Source organism: Pelophylax lessonae (assembly GCF_965119305.1).
Source record: "Pelophylax lessonae genome assembly, contig: HAP1_SCAFFOLD_1036, whole genome shotgun sequence".
In the NCBI taxonomy this organism is placed as follows: domain Eukaryota; kingdom Metazoa; phylum Chordata; class Amphibia; order Anura; family Ranidae; genus Pelophylax; species Pelophylax lessonae.
Window position 1 is genome coordinate 1 of NW_028119328.1, and position 18,526 is coordinate 18,526.

An 18,526-nucleotide genomic window follows, 5' to 3' on the forward strand; every position below is an offset into this window, starting at 1 on the left:
AGTGCGACCATCACCACAGGGCAGAATCAGGAGTGCTTTGGACAATATTGTTGTATTATAGTGCCAGCAGCTGTTCTCCATGACAGTAGCGCAGTAATTTTTTACATAAGTCCACTAAACTCTAAAAGCCTATGTGTGCATGGACACATAGGCCAACATACAGGGGCGTTTAGAGGTAGAAAAAAAAACGATTGATGCCCCCAGAAGCAGCTCACAAATTGTCCTGCTGCATGAGGCCTAACAGTGGTGGAGGAAGGGGTTAGTTCCTCCAGAAGAGGGATCAGTTATGGGTAAGGGGTCAGTAACCTAAGGAGAGGAACCAGCTTTAACTAAATTACATGTTTTAGGAAACATACCTTTTTTGTGAGCAGTTCAAAGAGAAGGGCACCTAGACTCCACCAGTCACATGCTTCAGTCTCCTCAACTATGCTTCCAACCTCTGGGGACAAAGACAGCATCATTAGTATCAGAAACAAACTTGAGTCATTATGAGTTCACCTTGCATTAGTTTAGAATATTTAGCATATAGTAATCAGATGGCTGCTGTTTGCTATGGGTTACTGCACATTGGTCTCTGTAATATTAATATAAAGGGCAACTCCGGACAAACCGCTTGAAACACAGAGGAAGCATAGCTAGAAAATGTTCTGCCCTCACCTACCCCTGTGATTCTTGCTGTGCTATAGTGTCACATCATAACAAGGGTGACAACATCATTCAGAGCCTGAGAATCTCCCACTGCAAGGTCTATTTTTTCAACTAGTAGTAAACTTCATCACAATAGTCACTCCAACCCTGAAAATTTCTACAAGTATTGTCTCTAAGTTAACCAATCTACCTTAATTTCCTGTTTATTAACTTACTGAAAGTACAGGGGCTACCATAAATCAGCTGAATAGATTTGAGATGCATCAAAACAAAAGTTATGCAAAGTGGTACCAATTACTTTTTTTTTTTTTTTTTACTCTTTATGCCCCCTGAGAATGTCCCTTGCATAGACGAAACGCACAGGCTGAGGCTAGCGGCCTATGATGTCCTCACATCCACTGGTGTACCTCAGCATATAGTTCTTGAGCTTTTATTACCCTGAGATGCTTGAGAGTTTATGTGCATGTAAATAAATTGGCTTTTAGCAATATTACTTTATGGTCCTTTGAATTTTCTCCTGAATCCTACTGTGGAGAACTTTCTGGACAGTCAACGGAGGACCCAGTGGGTGTGGAGGTTGTTACCATACCCTAGTTTGATTCACGTTTGGTGTATACTGTGCTATTCATCTCTTATAATCTGGAGATCACGGTTATCCGGTAAGAGAATTCATGTACCTATCTTCGAGTTGGTTTGGGACATAAACACATGGGACGTTGGTGTTTTATTTTTTACAAGATCCTAAACTGGCCCCCGTAGTTGAGCCCTTACATACGTCTTTGGGAGTGGACCTTTTTTTTCGCACATGATTCTTTATATTGGCCCCCCAGTGGATTCCTAAACATTCCTTTAAGAGTGAATTTTCATTTCTACAACAGGATTGTTTGATTTATATGGTATATGGCTTAATCTTTTCACTTTATTGGTGATTTTATTAATTGATGTTGATATAATTTATATCATTTGATTTAATTATGAGTTTTATGGTTAGAGGTTTTGCACACTTTTTCATCACTTTTTTTTCTAACGCAGCCACAGCCTGAATAGAAAAGTCTGCCTTCTGGTCAACATGCTTTAGAGAAGGATCCTTGCTCTCTGTTTTGAAGCAGTGATCTCTCTGCAGAGGTCCGACATGCCCCCTACTAGGCCAGATATCTGAAATCCTCAGAAAGTATGAGCTTTGCTGATTGTAGAGCTATAAGTATGACTAAGTAGAGACTTCTGCTTCTACACAGGCTGTGGTTGCTTTAGAAAGATATCAAACTTTAAGTCATTGAACACCTTATTTCTGCACCTGGAATGTATTTAGTTTGTTTAAACAAAGTTCATTTGGCTTAAATTATCTGCTTGCCTGAGTGCTTGTGTGTGTTACCTTGTTCAACACAGAAAGAGCTGTCAGAGTTGAATGTGTGGTACCATATTTTTCTTATGAAGAGGAGACAAGAAGACAGGAGTAGACTTAAAGCCCCAGCCCATCTCAGGAGCAGGAGAGCATTTGGACAAGGATTTAAAGCCTGTGCAATCTTACCCCCTTGGGATAGGTCAGTGGGACTGTCTGATACAGACTTATTCTCTTCATGTGCTCTGCTTACAAATCTATGGGTATTCCTCATAAAAGAGTTAACAGCCTGTAGTGTTTAATAATTCTTATTAGCTGGTAGGAATGTCTCTTGCCATTAACTAATGTGTCATTTAGACCAGTGCTTGGGCAATTCATGTCACTTGTGGGTCACCTTAGCACATAACAACATGACATTTGTACTGACAGTAAGAGACACATTCTCCTGGTAGGAATTGCCCCTCGCACATACAGCCTCCTATACACCAGATGTCTCTGTAATAATAATGTAACATCTTCCTTGTCTTTAGATTTCAGTTGCTCTTTTGACTTGGCTTCCATTTTTTAAAGTCACTTTTCATCACGGTTTTAAGCCAGCAAAGGGATGTCATATAAAAGATTATTTGTTGAAAAGCAATCCCGTTCTGCTGCGTTGTTGCTCTGAGTAATTTGAACAATGCAGGTAGTAATACGTATTGTCATATACCGCTGTGCAAGTAGTATTACTGAGAAAGCACTGAACTTTAGGACTTTAAAGTGACCCTGACATTATGTAAGAAGATTCATAAAAAGTCATACCAAAGTCATACCAAAAAAAGAAGGAAAAAATCTTTTACACAGCTTGCATTGTTAAATGCCACATTGATCGGTAACAATAGTCCCCACAAACCCCAGTGGTAAACTCACACCTCCAGTAGTACCCTGCTGTTCTTACTGGTTCCTCCCACTGACCTCTACACATTAGAACATACAGCAGTGATTTGTAGGTCTGTAGGTCAGCAGGGGGAACCACCAAGACTTGCAGGGTGCCCAGGAGATTGACACTCCCAGAAGTGTTGGGGGGCAGACAAGGTATTTACCTTTTTTACAGATATTTCTAGTTAATGGCAGGGTCCTGTTTCCACTAGTTAAGTATCTATTCAACATTTTACGGTGATTGAGCTCACTCCTTTGGTGATTTAAATTTGTCTCAAATTTTGTCCTATACAGTGCCTGGAAAATGTATTCATACCCCTTGAAATTTTCCACATTTTGTCATATTACAACCATAAACGTAAATGTAATTTATTGGGAATTTATGTGATAGACCAACACAAAGTTGCACATAATTGTGAAGTGGAAGGAAAATAATAAATGGTTTTCAAAATGTTTTTACAAATAAATATTTGAAAAGTGTGGCGTGCATTTGTATTCGGCCCGCCCTGAGTCAAAACGAATGTAGATTAGTATTGACTCAATACTATTGCAATTGCAGCTGCAAGTCGTTTTGGGTATGTCTCTACCAGCTTTGCACATCTGTTTAGTGTTTTTCTTGCTCTTCATGATGCTGTTTGTTCACTAAGGTTCTCTAACAAACTAAGGTTCTCTACACAGAACAGCTGTATTTACTGTATACTGAGAATAAATTACACACAGGTGGAATCTATTTACTAATTAGGCGACTTCTGAAGGCAATTGGTTCCACTAAACTTGAGTTATGGCGCTTTTCCACTGCATGGAACTGAACAGTTCGGCTCGCTTTTGCGCTTTTCCACTGCATGGTACGGTGTTGGAACGTTTCGGTACGGTACGGCGGCGCTTTTCCACTACATGGAACCGAACGGTACGGCTCGCTTAAACAGTACCACCTCATTTGTGGTTCCAAGAGGGCCGTACCGGTACCATATCCCGCAATCCTTTGCATGAAGCCTTGACTGTTTGTCACTACTAGCCACTGATTGGTCAGAGAATCGTTGTTATCCCACCCACTTTACTTTAGTGGAAAAGCAAACCGTACCAAACCGTACTGAACCGTTCCAACACCGTACCATGTGGTACCATGCAGTGGAAAACCAAACAGAGCCAAGCAGGGCCAAGTGGAGCCGAGCCGGTACTTGCACTGGAAAAGTGCCATTAGCGGTTTCAGTGTAAAAGGGGCTGAATACAAATGCACGCCACACTTTTCAGATATTTGAAAACATTTTGAAAACCATTTAGCATTTTCCTTCCACTTCACAATTATGTGCCACTTTGTGTTGGTCTATCACATAAAATTCTAATAAAATACATTTACGTTTTTGGTTGTAACATGACAAAATGTGGAAAATTTCAAGGGGTATGAATACTTTTTCAAGGCACTGTAAGGTAGTTTATTTTGAGGGACCATTGTGAGGAGTAATAATATTGTTGGGATAGTTGGCCCTGGTTAGAGCTCTTGCAATATTTTTTTATATAGATTTGTATAGAGAAGTAATCAGATTATATAAATCTTAAAAAAACATCGTACACACAATAAGAATATAGGACAAATGATTGTCCGTTTTTTTTTTTTTTTCTATTTTTGCATGCTAGTCTCATATCAAAAATGAAGAGGTTACTAAAGTTACAAAAATTTTCGCACGACAGAAAATAACTTCGGAAGTGATGTAATGTTTAGTATTGCATTGTAATGTATTCTGTAGTTTCAGAGCATGCGTTGTCTTGGTCTTCTGATTTTTTTTTAGAGGAATACTGTACTGGTTAAATGAAAATTGTACGTTCTGGTATCATACGAGAAAAATTTTAGTGTTTGTTCATTTCGGATAATTTCAGTTGAGCAGTTAAGCTGACCATACATAGCTCGTATTTTTGCCCCTTTAGGTTCCACCTGGCTCGACAAAAGTAATTTGTCAAAGGAGCTGGGTAAAAAATTTTGTCTGAACATTGCCTGTATCACATAAGATGCACACACTGTTCAGTAAAGTCTAACAGCTGCTGGAGCCAGCTGTCAGAATACAATAGCCAGCAAGGAAAATTCACCAATTAGTGCTGTTTAGTGTGGATGGAGGGATCTATTGGACTTCTTTTGTTGTGCTTACAGGCAGAACAAAAACAAAAAAAATCCACAAGTGTATGGCCAGATTTAGTCAGCTAATCTACCCTGACACTTGTGGCTAATCTATAGAACACAAAGGCACAGCGGGAGGGATCGCTGCACTAACATTGCTTTCTTAGTACAGCGATCTCGCAGGTTTTTTTTTTAATTTAAAGGTATGCAATAAATGTATGGTATGCAATAAAAAAACCAATAAACAGTGAGGCAAAGCATCATAGTCTTGGAATCAGTTAACTGTGGTACATAGAAGGCAACATACTAATGTAGGGTGATAATTATTTATACAAACGGTGAGTTCATAAGCAGAACATAGTTGTCCATTTAGGACCTTGCCATGTGATAAACAGTGCTAGAAGAAACATGTCCTGTACAAGCTAAGTGAGAGGAACAAGACCCCCACCGGATTCTATCTATTGACCGGCATGAGGAGGTATTGCTCTTCCAGCCATAGGAAAATTATATCTGCACATTAGACGTTCCTACCAGTTGGTATGTGCATACCCAAAAAAGCATTTTCAAATGTTTTCAGAGAGAGAAGAGGACACCAACAGAGTCGTAGAGAAGAAGAAATAAGAGATAAATGTGAGACAGGTAGAGGGGCTAGGGAGAGAGACCACAATGGGGACACTAAGCAGAAAGCTCTCATATGAATATGCTCAGCTATTTATGAGTAGGATAAATAGTCATCCAAAAAGTGAAACATGTCCCAATGAAGCAATCGCATTTAGTGCTCTTCCTTCTTATCTCCGAGGACTGCTGTGAGATGTTTAATTTGCTAAATATCATTCACTCTGGTAAACCCTGGAGACATAAGGGGAGGTGCTTGTTGTTTCCACATACTGGGAATGCAAGCCCTGGCAGCATTGAGGAGATGCTTCAGTAAAGGTTTACGACATCTCTTGCTTGACTTGGGCGTCAAGTTAAGAAGTACGGCAGCTGGGTTGTCAAATAGAGAGTAGTCTGTGAGTTTGTGCACGATTTGCAGAACCTGTTGCCAAAAAGGTTGAATCATGGGGCAGTCCTAAAAGATATGGATAAGTGTGCCAGTTTGTGTACCACACTGACGACAAAGAGGGTTTTGACAAGGGAAAAGGGACGCTACCGTTGATGGAGTATGGTACCAGTGCGTAGAGGTTTTATAGGTGGTTTCTTGTAAAGTATCCGATTCTTCTGGTCCTCCAAGAATGTGGTATATAGATCTCTTTCCCATTTGGGCAGATATGACTGGTCTTGCTGAGAAGTAGCTACGAGTAGAATGACATAGGAAACAGAGAGGGATTTACAAATCAGTCCCTCTCTCAAACAAAGATCTTCAAATTACGCTGGTGGTCTTAAAAACTGGGAGTGGTCAAGGAGGGATCTGAGGAAGTATGATAATTGTAACAATTTCCATTGTCCCTGAGCTGAGGAGTTGAATGAATTATACAGGTCTGAAGGCCGGGCCATGCAAGATTGGCTAAGAAAGAAGAAGCTCTAAGGATGTTCCCATCCACTTGAAGTTGAAAGGCTCTGTCAGTAAGTACCGGAGCAAAGTCAGGGTGGCTGATGATGGGTGTCAGTGGAGAGGGAAAGCTGGAAGTCATTGTCAATCTCTAATATCTGGATAGTTCAGTCAATGTGGCTTCAGTCAGGGAGTGGGGGGGGGGGGGCACCAACCGAGAATATGGGGTTCTTACCCATAGAATGCCTGCTAAAGGGGCTGTTCCTGTTCTAGTTATACCCAACATAGCTTATGAGGGGCATGTCTGTACAATCGATCACTCTGGTCATATGGGCCACTGTACAGTTTAAAGCAGGGTTGGGCAGACTGACGCTACCTCTAAGTTTGGGTTGTTGCAAGAGTGATTGCCTAAGATGTGGGGGTTTTCCTTGCCAGACATATCTATCAAAAGCCGTCCGGAGTTTACGAAAGAACTCACATGGTGGTTTGACCAGTAATGCTTGTGGAAGGTATAGAAGACGTAGCATCACATTCATTTTTAAAAGATTACATCTTTCAAACCATAAAACTGCTAAAGTCTTCCATGCCTCTAGGTCGGCTGAGAGGGTGGCCAACAATGGTTGGAAATTGTATTGAAAAAAAAAAAGGTCAAGGTTGGACGATATTCTGGTTCCTAAATATTATATTGCCTAGGGAGCCCATCGGAACGGGAAGTTATCACTGAGGTGGGCAATCGCTCGAGGGGTAAGATTAACATTAAGAGCTTCTGATTTTTGTAAGTTAATTTTAAAGTCTGCCAAGTGTTCATATGTCCGAATTTCGGACAGAAGAACTGGTAAGGAGGTAAGAGGTTTAGATAAGTAAAACAGCAGATCATCTGTGTTTGCAGCTACTTTGTGATTATAAGTACTAGTTTTCAGACCAGTGATATTTGGGTTGTTCCGAATATGTTACAGTAAGGGCTCTAGTGATAGAACAAAGAGGAGTGGAGAAAGAGGGGAACCCTGCCTTGTACCATTCCCGATCCCAAAGGAATCGGCAGTAACTCCATTTACTCTGACAGTTGCTGAGGGGGTTGAGTATAGAGCTGAATTTCAAAAAAGGACAGAGCTAGGCATCCCTATGTGTCCTAACATGGCATGCAGAAAAGACCAGTTCACTCTGTCAAAAGCTCTCTCAGCGTCAGTTGACAATAGGATGTGTGGTATGTTAAGGTGTTTGGCTCTAGCGATATTAATGGCTCTAATCGTGTTATCCCGAGTTTCCCTATTACGAATAAAGCCCGTTTGTTCCAGGGGGACAATGCGCTGAAAAACAGAACAGTCTCTCAGCCAGGATTTTTGTGAACAATTTTAGATCACAGTTAAGAAGGGAGATGGGTCTATAGTTGGAGCAAAGAAGGGGATCCTTGCCTGGCTTTGGGATAACGAAGATGCTTTGCTCTTAGAATGTCTGGTGGCATGATGTGGCCTTCTAAAACGGCGTTAAAAGCAGTGATAAAAAGGACTAAAGATGTTCATGAAAGACCTTACAGTAAGGGGTTGTGAAGCCGTCAGGACCAGACGCCTTACCTGCTGGGGAATCGGTCAAGGCACCCGCAAGCTCCTCAACTGAGATTGGTTCTGAGAGCATCTCAATCTCCTCCTCTATAAGGCTCCATTCACACCTGGGCGTTTTCAGCTCCAAAAACGCTCAAAAGAAACGTTTCCAAAATGCCCAACAAGTAAAACCCCATTCATTTAAATGGCCCCTGTTCACATTTGAGCATTTTAACGGCTGAAGCAAAACGCCCAACGCTCAAAAAAGTACATGAGCTTCTTTTTGGGCAGATTACAGGCGTTTTCCATTGGTCTCTAGTCAATCTAAAAACGCCTGCACAAAAAACGCCTGTAAAACGCCTGCAAAAACGCCCATAAAAACGCCTGAAAAAAACGCCTGGAAAAAACGCCTGGAAAAAACGCCTGAAACAAAAACGCCCAGGTGTGAATGGAGCCTAAGTGAAGGCAACTGAGCACCGAGATAATCATCCAGCACAGAAGGTGAGCCTAGGTTATAGAGCGATGCATAAAAGTCCCTGAATGTCTCAGCCATCTCCTGGGACGAGTGGATTTTAGTGCCTGAGGGAGTGGAAAGACCTGAAATGTATAAGGAATTACGTCGGGTTCATATAACGTTCGCCAAGGATCTACTACATTTGTCCCCAAATTTGTAAAAGGCTCTACGGGCCCTCAATAGTCTGCTTTTGGCCTGGAACAAGGAGTGGTCTCTGATCTGTTCCCTAGGCCTGTTGAGCTCAGCTTCCGTAAGTTGTTTAGGGAAGGACTTATGGCATTGCTCAAGCTCATGTAATTTGGTTAGTGGATTGGTTAACAGTTTTCCTTTTTTCTTTTATTACCCTAGGACCATGTTTAATAAGAATCCCTTCTCTACTTCAACTGGGAATGGATCTTAACTGCTGTTATAAGCAGCTAGGGCCTAATCGGGGGGAAAAGGTAAGACACTTCAGAGGGAGGAGCTCCCGGTCATTAGCAGCCAGGGAAGGCCCAACTGGAATGTCAACTGGTAACTGGAGTGTGCTCCTCTCATTATAGCTCAGAACGGAAGTATCTCCTCTTAGGGATAACAAGCATATAAGCTGCTAAATGGCAAATAGGGGGTATCCAAACATTTTCATTAGCTGTTGTATAACTGAAAGAAAAAAAGTTATCCATAAGAGATCACAAATAAGGAGAAATGTTCTGACACAAATTATAAATCATTGCCATTTAGGTGTAGCTGGTACTTAATGTAAATCTCGGGGTAATGGGCCCTGAAAGGTCAAACAACCCAAGTCCCTTGGAGTATTAAGAGACCGTCAAGAGGGGAGTCAGCAATCAGCTAATTTCTCCTGACAATAGACCTGGCACTAAAACGCCAATATATACTAAAAAGGGGGGAAAAAAAGGGGGAAAAAAAGGGAAAAAAAAAAGGGGAAAAAAAAGGGAAAAAAAAAAAGGGGAAAAAAAGGGGGGAAAAAAAAGGGGGAAAAAAAAACACTACTCCTCGGATGTTCCCACTCCTGGTTGCATTGAAAAAGAATAACAATTAAAGGCATAACTATTAATTATATCAACTGATGATGATCATAGACATTCAAATATGTATAGACATGCAATGCAGAACCCCTGGGCAAATGTGTCTCGCAGACTGCAAATTCGCGGTGAGGTGGCTTGCCCAGTTGTTCTCAGTCAGCCTCACTGAGATCCTGGTCAGTCAAATAAGGAGGATTGTTACAGAGAGGATTAGCCATACCTTACCAACTGAAGTATCAAAATTTATAGTATCATTTTTCATGCTTGTATTGGTAGGGGGGACGTAAGCTGGTTATCGGGGGGGGGGGGGGGGGAAGTTTCTGCAAAGGTAATTTGGGGAGACAGCCAGGATTCACCAGGGGTCCTTTGTAAAACTGTTTCTACCACATAAAGTGGGCTTAAGGTATGTAAGAACTGAAGATAGGTCTGGGTTTTGAAGAAACTTGCAAGGCAGAGAGTGTCTCTGGGAGCCAGAACTTAAAGCTCACGATCTTAAGGGGTTTGTTGCTCTTTTCCTTGGTTGCTACGACTTCGGCGTGACCTCTGAGGCCTGCTAGCTGCAGATGATGCGGCATTGGTAGCAGAAGGGAGCATGAACTCCTACCAGTTAAGGAGAGACACCGGGGTCATCTCAAGGGCACTGAAGAAGGCTGGAAGTTCTGCTGGGTGTCGTAGAGGATAAGAGCAGGTGAAAGGGATGACCCCATTTGTATGTGATACCGAGGTCGCCGAAACTCTCCAAGAGGGGTTTCAGGCAGCAGCGCATCTGAAGGGTTTTCGCGACACATCTGGTAACAGGAGGATCCTTGCCTTGTCAAACTCCATGGGACCTCTGCGCCAGGCCCATAGTATGATGTCTTCCTTAAGGGTGCAATTATGTAAGCAGCAGAGGACATCTCTGGGTCTGTCCTCAGAGTCATTTCTGGGACCCAGTGTTCTATGAACCCTATCGATGGTAATGCTAGTGTCCGAAGGGCGCTCCAGATACATATTAAAAATGGTGGAGACCGTGACCTTAAGGTCTGCAGGGTGGCCTCTGGGAGACCCCTTATTCTAATGTTGCGTCTGCAATTGCGATTTTCCAGGTCATCTAGGAGTAACATTAAATTAGTAAATTGGTCAGCAGTTTCCGTTTGCGCTGTCTGTTTCCTGGAAACAGACTGCTTAATTTCAGACTCTTTGGATTCTAAGGTGGATTCTGACACATCTTGTTCAAGCCCTGTCAGTTCCCCTCTAAGAGCTGTTTCCATATGATTGGCCAGGGAATCAAGGTCTTCTCTGGTGGGCAGTTTTTGCAGAAATGCCCATAAATTCTGGTCAGAAAGATACCCCTGGGGAGATCCCTGCAGTGGAACCATGGGGAGCGTGTTACTCACAGTTATGGAGTGAGTAGATACTGCTCCACGATTGGTGTTTTCTATGTCCCCCTGGAGCTGGGCTGGCCTGGGCTTCCTGTATGCTGGGGATGCTTCAGGGATCTCTGGTAGGGAGACGAGATGCACTATATCAGGGCTATGTAGAGGTGAGAGAGACAGGGAGCGAGGCAGGCAGGGAGAAAGGTCACTGGGTGGAGCGAACGGTGGCATGTCATTCTCTAAGCCGACTGCCTCCATCTCAGTGTGTGCGGGTGAGACCAAGACGCAGACCTCCCAGCAACACCCGGCGCCAACTTGAAGGTGTCCGGGGTGGAGGCCGTTGGTATTTTAGGGATCAAAAAAAGGTTCATCCCGCGGTCTAAAGATCTGAAAACATTCAGTAATCATTGCCACTCAGACAGTGAGTGATAGGAGAGGAGCACTGTGAGGTGGTAATTCTATCAGATAAGGCTGCCCGGAGTGCCGAGGACCAGGAGCTCAGTGTCCTCACACTTCCATGCCGAGACCACGCCCCCCATAATTTCAGTTTTTTTAAAAAAATTCAACCCGTTCAAAAAATGTTAAGTATAACTAAAGGCAAAACTTTTTTTTTTGTTTTGGATAGAATTTAGCGTGATTCGTTTTATTACTGTATGTGCCCCATTAAGAAGATTCCCTGTCTGTATTTGTCCTGTTTACCATTATCATTAAAAGTATAGAAAATCACAAATTTTGTGTTGTCCCTAGAAAGGTAATAGATGGGAAATCTTCCAATAGGGACACAAGTTCTGGTGACCTGTGGTTCGCCAAGGAATTCCCCTAAATAGCAGGGATTACCATTCCTGTTTGGCTATTGGACAGGAAGTAAATGGAAATATCCCCAATGGGACACAAATGGCAAAAAAAATTCTGACAGGGAATATAACCTTCTCTTACTCTATCCAAAAACAAATTGGATTTTTATCTTACCGTAAAATCCTTTTCTCTGATGTTCATTGACGGACGCAGTTTCTGATCTTCATATCAGAAGGGTTATACTGCCCCCTCCAGGAGTAGGACACTAGGCAGAAAAAAGTTCTGGCTATGCCAGTGGGCAGTCCCAGGGGGTATACCCAGTGGTGGGATTCAAAAATTTTAGTAACCAGTTCCGACTTTCCCAGCAGAATGACCAGCGTGCCCCCTTTAAATGCACAGTGACCAGCGTGCCCCCCTTTCAATGCACAGTGACCAGCGTGCCCCCCTTTCAATGCAGAGAGACCAGCGTGCCCCCCTTGTAATGCAGAGAGACCAGCGTGCCCCCTTTCAATGCACATTGACCCAATGATTGCAGAGTGCCAGCCACAGCATTGCCCCAATGATTGCAGAGTGCCAGCCACAGCATTGCCCCTAATGATTGCAGAGTGCCAGCCACAGCATTGCCCCTAATGATTGCAGAGTGCCAGCCACAGCATTGCCCCCAATGCCCAATGATTGCAGAGTGCCAGCCACAGCATTGCCCTCAATGATTTCAGAGTGCCAGCCACAGCATTGCCCCCAATGATTGCAGAGTGCCAGCCACAGCATTGCCCCTAATGATTGCAGAGTGCCAGCCACAGCATTGCCCCTAATGATTGCAGAGTGCCAGCCACAGCATTGCCCTAAATTATTGCAGAGTGCCAGCCACAGCATTGCCCCCAATGATTGCAGAGTGCCAGCCACAGCATTGCTCCTAATGATTGCAGAGTGCCAGCCACAGCATTGCCCCCAATGATTGCAGAGTGCCAGCTACAGCATTGCCCCTAATGATTGCAGAGTGCCAGCCACAGCATTGCCCCCAATGATTGCAGAGTGCCAGAACACAGCATTGCCCCCAATGATTGCAGAGTGCCAGCCACAGCATTGCCCCTAATGGTTGCAGAGTGCCAGCCACAGCATTGCCCCAATGATTGCAGAGTGCCAGCCACAGCATTGACCCCAATGACCAATAATTGCAGAGTGCCAGCCACAGCATTGCCCTCAATTATTGCAGAGTGCCAGCCACAGCATTGCCCCTAATGATTGCAGAGTGCCAGCCACAGCATTGCCCCCAATGATTGCAGAGTGCCAGAACACAGCATTGCCCCTAATGATTGCAGAGTGCCAGCCACAGCATTGCCCCCAATGATTGCAGAGTGCCAGAACACAGCATTGCCCCCAATGATTGCAGATTGCCAGCCACAGCATTGCTCCTAATGATTGCAGAGTGCCAGCCACAGCATTGCCCCCAATGATTACAGAGTGCCAGCCACAGCATTGCCCCTAATGATTGCAGAGTGCCAGCCACAGCATTGCCCCTAATGATTGCAGAGTGCCAGCCACAGCATTGCATCCAATGATTGCAGAGTGCCAGAACACAGCATTGCCCCCAATGATTGCAGAGTGCCAGCCACAGCATTGCCCCTAATGATTGCAGAGTGCCAGCCACATCATTGCCCCAATGATTGCAGAGTGCCAGCCACAGCATTGCCCCTAATGATTGCAGAGTGCCAGCAACAGCATTGTCCATAATGAGTGCAGAGTGCCAGCCACAGCATTGTCCCTATTGAGTGCAGAGTGCCAGCCACAGCATTGCCCCTAATGATTGCAGAGTGCCAGCCACAGCATTGCCCCCAATGCTTGCAGAGTGCCAGCCACAGCATTGCCCCTAATGATTGCAGAGTGCCAGCCACAGCATTGCTCCTAATGATTGCAGAGTGCCAGCCACAGCATTGCCCCCAATGATTGCAGAGTGCCAGCCACAGCATTGCCCCTAATGATTGCAGAGTGCCAGCCACAGCATTGCCCCCAATGATTGCAGAGTGCCAGAACACAGCATTGCCCCCAATGATTGCAGAGTGCCAGCCACAGCATTGCCCCAATGATTGCAGAGTGCCAGCCACAGCATTGCCCCCAATGATTGCAGAGTGCCAGCCACAGCATTGCCCCTAATGATTGCAGAGTGCCAGCCACAGCATTGCCCCCAATGCCCAATGATTGCAGAGTGCCAGCCACAGCATTGCCCTCAATGATTGCAGAGTGCCAGCCACACATTGCCCCCAATGATTGCAGAGTGCCAGCCACAGCATTGCCCCTAATGATTGCAGAGTGCCAGCCACAGCATTGCCCCCAATGATTGCAGAGTGCCAGCTACAGCATTGCCCCTAATGATTGCAGAGTGCCAGCCACAGCATTGCCCCCAATGATTGCAGAGTGCCAGAACACAGCATTGCCCCCAATGATTGCAGAGTGCCAGCCACAGCATTGCCCCTAATGGTTGCAGAGTGCCAGCCACAGCATTGCCCCAATGATTGCAGAGTGCCAGCCACAGCATTGACCCCAATGACCAATAATTGCAGAGTGCCAGCCACAGCATTGCCCTCAATTATTGCAGAGTGCCAGCCACAGCATTGCCCCTAATGATTGCAGAGTGCCAGCCACAGCATTGCCCCCAATGATTGCAGAGTGCCAGAACACAGCATTGCCCCTAATAATTGCAGAGTGCCAGCCACAGCATTGCCCCCAATGATTGCAGAGTGCCAGAACACAGCATTGCCCCCAATGATTGCAGAGTGCCAGCCACAGCATTGCTCCTAATGATTGCAGAGTGCCAGCCACAGCATTGCCCCCAATGATTGCAGAGTGCCAGCCACAGCATTGCCCCTAATGATTGCAGAGTGCCAGCCACAGCATTGCCCCCAATGATTGCAGAGTGCCAGAACACAGCATTGCCCCCAATGATTGCAGAGTGCCAGCCACAGCATTGCCCCTAATGATTGCAGAGTGCCAGCCACATCATTGCCCCAATGATTGCAGAGTGCCAGCCACAGCATTGCCCCTAATGATTGCAGAGTGCCAGCCACAGCATTGTCCCTAATGAGTGCAGAGTGCCAGCCACAGCATTGTCCCTATTGAGTGCAGAGTGCCAGCCACAGCATTGCCCCTAATGATTGCAGAGTGCCAGCCACAGCATTGCCCCCAATGCTTGCAGAGTGCCAGCCACAGCATTGCCCCTAATGATTGCAGAGTGCCAGCCACAGCATTGCTCCTAATGATTGCAGAGTGCCAGCCACAGCATTTCCCCCAATGATTGCAGAGTGCCAGCCACAGCATTGCCCCTAATGATTGCAGAGTGCCAGCCACAGCATTGCCCCCAATGATTGCAGAGTGCCAGAACACAGCATTGCCCCTAATGATTGCAGAGTGCCAGCCACAGCATTGCCCCAATGATTGCAGAGTGCCAGCCACAGCATTGCCCCCAATGATTGCAGAGTGCCAGCCACAGCATTGCCCCTAATGATTGCAGAGTGCCAGCCACAGCATTGCCCCCAATGCCCAATGATTGCAGAGTGCCAGCCACAGCATTGCCCTCAATGATTGCAGAGTGCCAGCCACACATTGCCCCCAATGATTGCAGAGTGCCAGCCACACATTGCCCCCAATGATTGCAGAGTGCCAGCCACATCATTGCCCCAATGATTGCAGAGTGCCAGCCACATCATTGCCCCAATGATTGCAGAGTGCCAGCCACAGCATTGCCCCTAATGATTGCAGAGTGCCAGCCACAGCATTGCCCCTAATGAGTACAGAGTGCCAGCCACAGCATTGCCCCTAATGATTGCAGAGTGCCAGCCACAGCATTGCCCCCAATGCCCAATGATTGCAGAGTGCCAGCCACAGCATTGCCCCTAATGATTGCAGAGTGCCAGCCACAGCATTGCCCCTAATGATTGCAGAGTGCCAGCCACAGCATTGCCCCCAATGATTGCAGAGTGCCAGCCACAGCATTGCTCCTAATGATTGCAGAGTGCCAGCCACAGCATTGCCCCCAATGATTGCAGAGTGCCAGCCACAGCATTGCCCCCAATGATTGCAGAGTGCCAGCCACAGCATTGCCCCTAATGATTGCAGAGTGCCAGCCACAGCATTGCCCCAATGATTGCAGAGTGCCAGCCACAGCATTGCCCCTAATGATTGCAGAGTGCCAGCCACAGCATTGCCCCTAATGATTGCAGAGTGCCAGCCACAGCATTGCCCCTAATGATTGCAGAGTGCCAGCCACAGCATTGCCCCCAATGCCCAATGATTGCAGAGTGCCAGCCACAGCCACAGCATTGCCCTCAATGATTGCAGAGTGCCAGCCACAGCATTGCCCCCAATGATTGCAGAGTGCCAGCCACAGCATTGCCCCTAATGATTGCAGAGTGCCAGCCACAGCATTGCCCCCAATGATTGCAGAGTGCCAGCCACAGCATTGCCCCCAATGATTGCAGAGTACCAGAACACAGCATTGCCCCCAATGATTGCAGAGTGCCAGCCACAGCATTGCCCCCAATGATTGCAGAGTGCCAGCCACAGCATTGCCCCCCAATGATTGCAGAGTGCCAGCCACAGCATTGCCCCCCAATGATTGCAGAGTGCCAGCCACAGCATTGCCCCCAATGATTGCAGAGTGCCAGAACACAGCATTGCCCCCAATGATTGCAGAGTGCCAGAACACAGCATTGCCCCCAATGATTGCAGAGTGCCAGCCACACATTGCCCCCAATGATTGCAGAGTGCCAGCCACAGCATTGCCCTCAATGATTGCAGAGTGCCAGCCACACATTGCCCTCAATGATTGCAGAGTGCCAGCCACACATTGCCCCCAATGATTGCAGAGTGCCAGCCACAGCATTGCCCTCAATGATTGCAGAGTGCCAGCCACACATTGCCCTCAATGATTGCAGAGTGCCAGCCACACATTGCCCCCAATGATTGCAGAGTGCCAGCGATCCCCCCGCACTTACCTCTCTCGCAGCTTCTCTTCAGTCCCCGGCTCCCCGTGTCTCCGAGTCTTCAGTCCTCCTGCGGCGCCTCCTCCTCGTCCAATGGCACGGTGTTTGCCTATCGGCCAATCAGGAAGCGGGAGGACCCGCTCCCTGATTGGCCAGGAGGAGGATCCGTGTGACAATAGCGAATTCTCATTCGCTATTGTCACAGAATGGGCGGGTCGGGGCGCACTGCTCCGCTCCTTGGCCGCCACGTCTGCGGCTGCGCGGTCCGAGCGCGGGACATTCAATTGTACTGCGCTCGGACGCGCAGAGGGATTCAGCCGGTTCTGCGAACTCGCAGAAAGTTAGTAACCGGTTCTATGGAACCGGTGCGAACCGGCTGAATCCCACCACTGGCTATACCCTCTCTCCCTGCTATAGGATGGTGGGGAGGTCTCCCTGCATTTAGAATACAATAGCTCAGTGGGAATGATTCCCCCATCCACAGTGTGTGGCTGTATCCTCTATGGACTGCTTTAAGCCTAGTACACACATCAAAGAAGAACTATAGACAAAACTTTTTTTCTCAATCGTTCATTGATGGTCGCAGTCTCTGATCTTCATATCAGTAGGGTTATACTGCCCCTACAGGAGTAGGACACTATGGCTATGCATATGGGCAGTCCCAGGGGGTATAACCTCTCTCCCTGCTACAGGATGTCAGTTTTGTATCAAAGCAGTGTCAGAGAAAATAATACCAACCCAACTCAATAGAGGGGCGGGTACAGCGTCCGTCAATGAACATCAGAGAAAAGGGTTTTACGGTAAGACAGAAATCCAATTTTCTTGATCGTTCATTGATGGACGCAGTCTCTGATTTTCATATCAGTAGGGTGCTTGCCATTCAGGCCAAAGAGTTCTTTGTTTCGTCAGACCAGAGAATTTTGTTTCTCATGGTCTGAGAGTCCTTTAGGTGCCTTTTGGCAAACTCCAGGTGGGCTGTTAAGTGCCTTTTACTGAGCAGTGGCTTTTGTCTGGCCACTTTTCCATACAGGCCTGATTGAAGGAGTGCTGTAGAGATGGTTGTTCTTCTGGAAGGTTCTCCTCTCTCCACAGACAAATGCTGAAGCTCTGTCAGAGTGGCCATCAGAGACCATCAAAGTGACCATCAGGATCTTGGTGACCACCCTGACTAAGGCCCTTCTCCCCACATCGCTCAGTTTGGCCGGGTGGCCCGCTCTAGGAAGAGGACGATGAAGACCACTGTGCACATTGAGACGTTCAATGCTGTAGAAATGTTTCTGTACCCTTCCCCAGATCTGTGCCTGAACACAATCCTGTCTCAGAGGTCTACAGACAATTTATTGGACTTCATGGCTTGGTTTGTGCTCTGACATGCATGGTTAACTGTGGAAACTTATATAGACAAAAATGTGTCTTTCCAAATCATGTCCAATCAACTGAATTTACCACATGTGCACTCCAATGAAGCTGTGGAAACATCTCAAGGATGATCAGTGGAAATAGGCTGGACCTAAGCTCTATTTTGAGTGTCATAGCAAACGCTGTGAATACTTATGTACATGGAATTTTTTATAAATTTGCAAAGATTTCAAACAAACTTCTCTCACGTTGTCATGATGGGGTATTGTTCGTACAATTTTGAGAAAAATAATGAATTTAAAGCGGAGTTCCGGGCACAGAAGTAATTTTTCAACAAACATACCCCCGGGACAGTCAGGGCTAGTACATTCCACAATGGCTAGCCTCTGATCTGTCCCGGTTCGCACTTACCTTTTAGAAGAAATACTTATAAAATTTCTTCCACAGCGTTTCCATCTCTCTTGTGGGC

At 46.0% G+C, this 18,526-nt stretch overlaps 1 protein-coding gene across 1 annotated transcript in view; it reads right to left on the minus strand.

The window, feature by feature from the left end:
* Window positions 1-356: 356 nt before the first annotated feature.
* The window catches only part of LOC309544112 (ribosomal protein S6 kinase delta-1-like), a gene marked incomplete at its 3' end in the record, with an annotated part of 29,019 nt that continues 10,849 nt past the window's right edge, over window positions 357-18,526 (minus strand). Inside the window, exon 3 of the mRNA XM_082276493.1 lies at window positions 357-439. Within this exon, the coding sequence (XP_082132619.1) occupies window positions 357-439 (83 nt within the window). The remainder of the gene's footprint in view (window positions 440-18,526) is intronic.